Raw genomic sequence first — 8,811 nt, forward strand, 5'->3', positions numbered from 1 at the left:
TGTTCAAGGGATAGTTCAACCTAAAATATAATTCTGACATTATTTAATCAACCTCATGTCATGTCAAAAGGTGTCTGCCTCATTCTTCTGTGAAACAAAAGACGATATTTTGAAAAATGTCTTTGTGGTTTAGTGTCAAACTGTGGAAGTCAATGAGAGCCATTGTTGGCATTCTTTCTAAATATCTTCTGTGTTCTGCAGAAGTCACAGAAGAAAAAATTCATACAAGTCTGACATGAGGATGAGTAAACTGTAAAACTACTCATTTTTAAGTTAACTATCCCTTTAAACTTTGTGAGTGCAAGACCATCGGGTATTTACTGGATGCTATCCTTTGGGCCGTTTTTTTTTTTCATTCTTTTGCGTGTCAGGCTGTTTGTTTTTGAAAGCTGAGAGTCATAAGATGGTGCTAGACAGCATTATGGGAGCTATTAGCATAGAAACAGAAGTCATGAGTTTGTCATGCACTCCCAGAATCTGTAGAGTGGCGGTCCTCCTCTATTCATACCGCTGTTTGTTGTGGTTTAGTCCTCTAGAGTGTTCCGAAGTTATGTATTTGCAGGCATTTGTCTGACTGGGGAGAACTTTGATTCAGTTCAACTTCATTTATAAAAATACAACATCTTTACAATTTTACATGAATGTCACTGTAATGTATTTGAGTGGGAGTTGAGTATAACAAGATTTTATATGGCCCCTTTTATTACATTAAATTTAATTCAGAGAATCCAATATATTAATTATGGTTGCCCTTTAAGTTAAACAAGTTTTCTTGATCAGCCGCGTGATCTGTGTTGAGTATATATTTCAGCTGCATGTGCGTATTTATAAACGGCTATTTACAGTCTAAATAAGTGAAAATTAAATATCTTATTTCTTACATGAGGCTATTACAAAGTTCATAATCACTCACTGGAGTATGTCAACAACAAGCATTCTTTTCATTACATGTTTTTCAGGGATTGGAAAGCAAGTCAATCTATTCCCTTTTGCGCAAATAGATGTACACAATTCCACTGCACAGAAGCAGAGGTACACAAACCCAGGCCAGAACAAAACAGAACCCAAAGTGTCCTGAGCTCAACTCCCTGGAGTCCTTTAGGATTTCTTTATAGTGCAGAGTGTAAATAAGTGAGGCAGTGAAGTCGTTGAGGCCTGGGAGAGAAAATGGAAAGTGTCTTGGGAGCAACTCAAATAAGCTTTTATGTATCTTGGCCTGGGCCGACAACATAAACAGACGTCACCTTTGTAAATCAAAATAAACTGAAACACACTGAAGAGCATTAACACGCTGAAGAGAGCGTTTACCTGCAAACACCTGGCAGACACCAGTGAGGTAGAAGAGTCCGCCTTTAGACATAGTGAAGAGTTGCCCGAGGAATACAAGGAATGAAATACCGGAGAAGACCACAGACAGGACCATTAGAACCTGGACAGCCTGAAGCCATTCTGAAGAAGAAAAACATTCACCCTGAAGCACTACTAGTGCATTAAATTCCCCGATTTCTTTTAGAGCAAACATTAATAGCAGGAGAAAAAGATGCTTGAAACCAAAAGGTATTGTTTTACCAGTCTCATCTGATGTTGCACAGAACCACCCCTCTGTTTCATTGTCAAATCTGCAGTTGTACCACAAGTCTGAACTCTCAGTATCATCCCAAACCCACCAAAACTGAATGAGAGAAGTGTAACCAGTCATTACACGTCATACAAAAAATGTGTCAATGTAACTCTTGGTATTAAGTTGTGTCTTTAAAACTGACCTTCTCCATGGTAGCGATAAAGAGAACCGCCAATATGACGAGATGAAGTAGAGTTACAAAAATCAGAAGGGATGCCATACTGCAGGACAGCACCTGTCAGCCCACAAGATAACACAACATCTGAAATATTCTGCTTTTGTAGCATTTTTTTATTGTCCAAACTGCCTACTTTTATCATATTAAAAAATCTGCAAAACCAAGAGGGAGGAAAATATGAACTGAACAAGATCAAGTCCAGAACCATATAAATGGACTCTTTCATACCATGGTCTTAAATGGTCTTAAGACAGATTTTGCATTTCCTCGGGTCAAAAACGGTGGAGAAGATTCTTATTACTCATGTCTTTTAGTTCTATTATTCTCATAATAGATGAAAACAACTCGAAACTGTATGATTCAATTTCATTTCAATCACACATATTTATTAAAGTTTCTGACTTTAGATCAAATGATCTAAAAACGTTAAAGCACAAATTAATTATCCAGTTACAACCATTTAATAATCACCAGTTTGCAATTTTATATGTTGCTGTATTGTATGAACTTTCGCTTCGTTTTATTTTATTTTTTTATTTTAATTGGTTGCTAAATATAAATAATAGAAGCAGAATAAATGAAAGGTAAACTCACCAAAACTACTCCAAGTTCAGAAGGCAAATGTTAACAACGATGCGCCTCTCCTCCTTTTTGTGGAGCCAACTCCAGAAACGCCCATTTCCTTAACATGCACTTAGTCGTCCTGCAGTTCTCCAGGCTGCAGAGATCACGACTTGCTCGTATCAGATTTTCCGTGTGTGTTCAGGAAACGCATGAGCATGTACACACGTCTCATTTTCCCTCGCCACTTCTTCGTCGTTTTAGAGGGTGTGCGCTGACTTCCTGTGCGACACTTATCAAAACTTTTAACTCCCTTTGAAGATGTAGATTATGTGAGAATGGCGTGTTTTATTTATTGTCGCCCAAGAGATGAAGTTATGGTAATTAATTAGGGAAAACCACATAAATGGGCGAAATGCAGGAACCTAGATGTTGATCGTAAGTGGACTCAGAAAAAAATATAGGCCTATATGTGAATTTATAGTATTGTAAAAACGATTTGACTGCAGTTAATTGTTTGCATTTACAGCACTTTTGTTTGTTTAGTTATATACTGTAGGTGTATTAATATTTGCTGTTTGTTGATTGTAGTTATACCTCTTTTATCCTCATTGAGCGTAATTATTACTCCGGTCCACTAGGGGTCAGTAATTACTCTATTTTGTCCGCAAGTATCGAGGAAGCCGCTGAACGTCACACGTCAGAGGAAAAGCAATGGCGACACGGGGCCCTGGGTTCGCACGGACCCAAACAAGCAAAAGAAATACACGCAAAAACATCCTTAGTAAAATCCGTCATGGTCAAATCACAGGTGTGGGATTGACTAGAGGGACTCAGGTAAGATTTCATAATAAAACGACGATTGATCTGACAATGAAGCGTTTATTAGCCAGTGTTTACATACGGAGGCCCGAATATCCCACAGTAAGAAGTTACTTAGAATGAAATATATGACTTAATTAACACGACCTCAAATAAACAAACCAATTTCCTAGAGTAGATGACAAATATATTCTTAGAGGGTTGTACTTTAAGTCAAACAGTGGGTGGGCGTTCACCTTTCTTCTCAACCAAGCAAACGTAAATACTTTGTTTTATAGGTCTGTATAACAGACTAGACATTAATGTCATTTTTGTCAGTTTGCTTGTTTGCATTTGTAGATTTGGCAGATTCTTTTATCCAAAGTGACTTACCGTACAGTGCATTCCAGCTGTACAATTTATGGATTCGATGTTATTCAGTGGTATTCATTGTAAAATGGTAATAAATCAACTAAAATAGATCAGTAACAGATTATCTACCAGGCCTGTCTTGTTTCAAATGTTTTTTAAATGATATGATTGTGTTGTCAGGTTCCTGTGGCTCTGCTGGAGGAGAGAGATAAAAGAGTTAAATGGCAGGGAATACCAGCGTTACTAAGGAGACTTCATGAGAGCAGCCACCCTAACAGTGATCTCTCTAACATCCACAGTATGGTCATGGTATGTACGATCCCTCTGTTAAGTTGAGATGACCCTCATATACCAATTTGTAAATTTTGTGAGCAGATGTCAAGTCATTCTGTGGTTGTGCAGGAGCTGTCGTCATTGCTGTCTATGGAGGCCATGTCATTTGTCACAGAGGAGCGCAAAACACCACTGCAGTCTATTTCACCTAATACATATACATTTGACCTCTTTGGAGGAGTTGATGTGAGTTTTCTTTAAATAAATTTAATGCCTGACTAATCTTAAGCGGAAAGATGAGGGGACTAATCCTGTTTAGATGTAGTTTTTTGGGTTATGAATGACTTTTAATAGTTTTTAAATTCTACTTTAGCAACGATATAGCAAGTAACTTAGAAGCCATTATATTCTTAATACAGAAATGTCAAATTGTCAAATGCTGAATAGCTGGATTCATACAGATTTGTAAAAATAGCACTGATCAAAATTTAGCTTATTTTGCCAAAAACATTCAATTGTTTTTTTATTTGCCCACAGTTGTTTGTAGAGATTCTAATACGACCAACACTCACGGTGCAGGGAGACCTACCCATACGTAAGCTCATTTCAATTTTTTATGTGAATTATTTTACTCCAAGACATTGTAATTTCCTTACTATTTGTAGTCATTTATTTATTTTTGTTTGTAGGTAATACTAAATGTTTTGCTGTCCCAGTGAATAAAAGTTTGCTTCAATTTTCAGTGAGTGATGATCTCATCAAGGACTGTCTGAGCGTTCTTTACAACTGCTGTATATGTGTAAGTATAATCATATGTGGATGACTCTGAAAGGACAGAGATGATGATACAAAATGATCTGTCTTGTCCTCATTTCTTCATAGTCTCTGCTTTTGTTTCGCAGACAGAAGGCGTTACAAAAAGCCTGGCAGCGAGGGATGATTTTGTCACGTTTCTTTTTACGCTTATGTCAAACAAAAAGGTTTTTCTACAAACTGCCACTCTGATCGAGGACATTCTAAGTGTCAGGAAGGTAATGAAAAGCATTTATCTTGAAAAGTGTATGATTTTAGTATGTTTTTTAGCTCGATATGAGTTCTATCTCTGTGGCCCTTTTAGCATCGGATCAGTTCTTATTTATATTCCATAGTGATAAAATTGCATACTATTTTACCTTTAGGAAATGGTGCAACTGGATGAAATTCCCAACCTCCCCAGTTTGGTCCAGAGCTTCAATCAGCAACAGCTGGCCAATTTCTGTCGTATCCTTTCAGTCACCATATCAGAGCCAGATGTGGGTGTGGATGACAAACACACCCTCCTCGCCCGCAGTACCCAGCAAAAGACCAGCACCTGCCCATCACGATCTGAGACCAACCAGGGTTAGAAAGCACTACTTGGGTCATAATGTGTTAGCCTGAATATCCATTTTGTAAAATAAATGCACATATAACAACAGATTAGATTGTATTTCATCCAGTCCAGTAATTGTCTCAACAATATCTTGTGACAAACACTCATATATGTATTTTTTATAGTAACTCTGCTGAATATCCCTGGCTTTATTGAGCGCCTTTGTAAACTTGCCACGCGGAAAGTGACGGAGGCAGCGGGAGCCTCTGCCCGCTTGGAACTTGAAGACTGGCACAGTTGGCTTGACAACGCTCTGGTGCTGGATGCTCTCATGCAGTTAGCAATTGAGGAAGCAGAGCAGAGCAGTACAGGTAAAACAAAGGAAACAAGGTTCCACTGTTGTGGAATCGGACTTAATCTGCTTTACCTATTATTTGTGATTTTATGTCTCACTGTCTGTCTTTCAGAGTCATCTGATGAGAGTTCCCTGTCCTCCAGTCCGCTTAGACACAGATTGCCTCAGTCCATGAAGATAGTACATGAGATCATGTATAAAGTGGAGGTTCTTTATGTGTTATGTGTGTTACTTATGGGCCGACAGAGAAATCAGGTAAAGTGACTCTCTTATAAAATCTCCTGTATTAGCTAATGTGCAATAATGCTTCACAGTTTAATATCTTGTGTCGGCTTTTCTGTGATTCATAGGTTCACCGAATGCTTGCTGAGTTCAAGTTAATCCCAGGACTCAATAACCTTTTTGATAAACTGATCTGGAGAAGACAGCCAGCTGTCCATGTCTTACATCGACAGAACCAGAGTTGTGACTGCAGTCCAGTAAGAACGATTTTTTTTATTACTCAGACCTAACCAGAATTGAATCATTCTTGACTTTTACAAACTACACATCTGATTCCGTAACATCAGGAGATCTCATTCAAGATTCAGTTTCTCAGACTGTTGCAGAGTTTCAGTGATCACCATGAGTGAGTATCAGACAAAGGTTAAAGGACCAACTAAATTAACTTTTGTACAAGTGTCTTAGTCTCATTTTTGTTCCGGCCGCAGGAATAAGTACCTCCTCCTAAGTGGACAAGAACTGAATGAACTGAGTGACATCTACCTGAATGCCAATATCTTTGAAATGGAGGCTCTGAATAACACAGACAGGTATCTTACTTATGTCACATTAATTGTTTTAATATAATTCTGTCATTTCTCATTGGTTAATATGTTTATGTGGTTTCAACAGGAACCTTGTGTGTGATGGTAAAAAAGGTCTTCTTACACGGTTAATCTCAGTCATGAAGAAAGAGCCGATTGATTCATCATTCAGGTGATACCTTCAATTATGTGTGTATATAGGTAATGTTCTCATATCATGAAATTATATGGTTCTTTTATATATTTTCCATTTATTGGCTCTTTAAAAAAATTTAAATATTGAATTGAACTTGAAAATCATTTTTTTCAGCCATAAATGAAAATTCTGTCATTATTTACTCGCCATCAGATTGTTCCAAACCTGTATAAATTTCTTTGTTCTGCTAAACACAAAGGAAGATAATTGGAAGAATGTCAGTAACCAAGCAAAATCTCATCTCCCATTGACTCCCATAGTATTTATTTTTCCTACTATGGCAGTAAATGGGGGATGAGATCTGTTTGGTTACAGACATTCTTACAAATATCTTTATCTGTGTTCATCAGAACAATTTATACAGGTTTGGAACAATCTGAGTGAATAAATGATGACAGAATTTTCATTTTTGGGTCGATTATCCCTTTAAATGAGGAAATCATTTTCACTAGGTCTCATGTATTTATCACAAATCATATCACTTCAGGTTCTGGCAGGCGAGAGCAGTTGAGAGTTTTCTTAGAGGAACACCATCATATGCCGACCAAGTGTTCCTGCTCAGAAGAGGTTTGTTAGAGGTGAGTGGACTCGACTGTGAGTGACTGGCAGTGTCGTGTGTGGACAACAACTGTGAAGTCTCATCCATTCTTTCCTCCTTTCATCTGGCAGCACATTCTCAATTGCATCATCGACAGCGGGTGCACGTCCCATGATGTCCTTCAGAGCTACTTTGACCTACTTGGTGAGCTTATGAAGTTCAACATCGACGCCTTCAAAAGATTCAACAAATATGTCAACACTGAGGAAAAGGTTTGGATTTGAGTCTGGCGTCCTTTGATCTCAATTCAGACATACTGATACACCAGTAGATATGAAATCTCACATCTGTTTCTCGCTTGTCTCAGTTTCAGAGGTTCCTGACCCAGATCAACAGCTCTCTGGTGGACTCTAACATGCTGGTGCGATGTATCGTCCTTTCTCTGGACCGCTTTGAGAGTCAGACTAAAGACATGAAAGGTGTGAACGAGTACAGTTTTCAAATATACTCGTATGCAGACGAGACAAGAAAAAAAAAATGTTTTGCTTCTCTGTTGCTCAGTGGTTGAAGTGTTTTCAGAGTGCCGTCTCCTGTCCTACATGGCTCAAGTGGAGAACAGGTTGTCTTTCCTGTTTAGACTGATCAACATCATCAATGTGCAGACTCTCACACAGGCAAGATATATACATTTTTGTTCTGGTGTTGACTGAATTAGATGGATCATGTAAAACTGACACTGTTTTCGACCAATCACAGGAGAATGTGAGCTGTCTGAACACCAGTCTGGTGATTCTGATGCTGGCGAGGAGGCGGGTAAAACTGCCTTCCTATCTGAGCGCTCTGAGAGAGAAAGAGTATGCCGAGAAATATCCCGGCTGCCTGCTCAACAACTTCCACAACCTGCTGCGCTTCTGGCAGCACCACTACCTCAACAAGGACAAGGACAGCACCTGCCTTGAGAATGTGAGCTCATTGCGATTGGCCAATCTCAGACGTTTCATTACAATGGTTAAGTTGAGTAGCTAACGTCTGCGTGTCTCCTGCTTTTGTACAGAGTTCATGTGTTCCCTTCGCCTACTGGAAGGAGACTGTGTCGGTACTGCTGGGTAATGCAGATTCTGGAAGAAGCTCACGGTGTGCCATTTCCACCTACATTGATGAAGCTTACAGGGACCTGAACAGAGATTTCATGGAGTTGTGACTCTAGAGAATGTGTGTGATGTTTCGAGCTACTGAAAGGACTTGCTTCACATCAAAACTGAATCACAGTGTGTAAACTCACGGGATTCAGTTGCATTACAGAATTAGTGTTTGTGTGACCGGAGAGCTGAGCGTGTGTTTCGTGGATGATGATCTGCTTGTGTTTAATAGTGTGATTGTGTATTGGCTGTAGTGATATGATGGCTGTGCGTTGAATGTGTGCTCGGGAATATAAAAAAGTGGAGGGGTTTGTGTGTTTGGAATGGTTCTAGTGCAAGGAATGAAACTTCACTGCCCACCGTCCCTCACTGCAAAAAAAGACTGTGGTATAGGACATCCTACTGTCTTGTTGGTGGTTCACTTAGTTTACATACTGCCTGTATATTTATGTATGTTATGTATGTAGTTTTCACTTGATCTCAAAATTTTACTTTTGTGAACTCACAGAGTGACAACACAAAGTCAACAAAAGAAAATAAATTGTTTTATCACAATCATGACTTTTGCTTGTCTGTTTGGTCACAATATTCTAAATGGATAGTTCACCCAAAATGAAAAG

General features: G+C 38.7%; 2 protein-coding genes across 3 annotated transcripts; one reads left to right on the forward strand and one right to left on the reverse strand.

Annotated features, from left to right (window-relative positions):
* Positions 1-57: 57 nt before the first annotated feature.
* On the reverse strand, positions 58-2,548 carry emp3b (epithelial membrane protein 3b). The gene is made up of 5 exons (XM_057319682.1): positions 2,394-2,548; positions 1,764-1,856; positions 1,570-1,672; positions 1,309-1,449; positions 58-1,155 (listed from the first exon to the last, which is right to left on the reverse strand). The coding sequence occupies exons 2-5, from the start codon at positions 1,839-1,841 to the stop codon at positions 980-982; spliced, it is 498 nt and encodes a 165-aa protein (XP_057175665.1). The 5' UTR covers positions 1,842-1,856; positions 2,394-2,548; the 3' UTR covers positions 58-979.
* Positions 2,549-2,631: 83 nt separating this feature from the next.
* trpc4apb (transient receptor potential cation channel, subfamily C, member 4 associated protein b) lies at positions 2,632-8,745 on the forward strand. Of its 2 annotated transcripts, none has more exons than XM_057319676.1 (20): positions 2,632-2,798; positions 3,033-3,197; positions 3,714-3,842; positions 3,936-4,052; positions 4,344-4,401; positions 4,550-4,605; positions 4,709-4,837; positions 4,985-5,186; positions 5,343-5,528; positions 5,625-5,767; positions 5,863-5,991; positions 6,082-6,140; positions 6,223-6,324; positions 6,407-6,490; positions 7,002-7,092; positions 7,184-7,324; positions 7,420-7,531; positions 7,614-7,726; positions 7,809-8,015; positions 8,107-8,745. In XM_057319676.1, exons 2-20 carry the CDS (start codon positions 3,075-3,077, stop codon positions 8,251-8,253), a joined length of 2,328 nt encoding a protein of 775 aa, XP_057175659.1. In that variant the 5' UTR covers positions 2,632-2,798; positions 3,033-3,074; the 3' UTR covers positions 8,254-8,745. The 2 variants fall into 2 exon arrangements, with proteins under 2 accessions (XP_057175659.1, XP_057175660.1); XM_057319677.1 differs by having other exon boundaries at positions 7,632-7,726.
* Positions 8,746-8,811: the final 66 nt, after the last annotated feature.

The sequence above is a fragment of the Triplophysa rosa genome, linkage group LG21 (genome assembly GCF_024868665.1).
Source record: "Triplophysa rosa linkage group LG21, Trosa_1v2, whole genome shotgun sequence".
NCBI lineage: Eukaryota > Metazoa > Chordata > Actinopteri > Cypriniformes > Nemacheilidae > Triplophysa > Triplophysa rosa.

What these genes read in the sequence shown, in the direction of transcription:
- emp3b (XM_057319682.1), bottom strand. Translation starts at nt 1,841, where the DNA reads ATGGCATCCCTTCTGATTTTTGTAACTCTACTTCATCTCGTCATATTG. An exon ending in TGCAACATCAGATGAGACTG is followed by an intron (nt 1,450 to 1,569) that starts GTAAAACAATAC and finishes TTTCTTCTTCAG; the next exon opens with AATGGCTTCAGGCTGTCCAG. An exon ending in TGTCTGCCAGGTGTTTGCAG is followed by an intron (nt 1,156 to 1,308) that starts GTAAACGCTCTC and finishes TTTCTCTCCCAG; the next exon opens with GCCTCAACGACTTCACTGCC.
- trpc4apb (XM_057319676.1), top strand. Translation starts at nt 3,075, where the DNA reads ATGGCGACACGGGGCCCTGGGTTCGCACGGACCCAAACAAGCAAAAGA. An exon ending in AGTTTCAGTGATCACCATGA is followed by an intron (nt 6,141 to 6,222) that starts GTGAGTATCAGA and finishes TTCCGGCCGCAG; the next exon opens with GAATAAGTACCTCCTCCTAA. An exon ending in ATGTGCAGACTCTCACACAG is followed by an intron (nt 7,727 to 7,808) that starts GCAAGATATATA and finishes GACCAATCACAG; the next exon opens with GAGAATGTGAGCTGTCTGAA.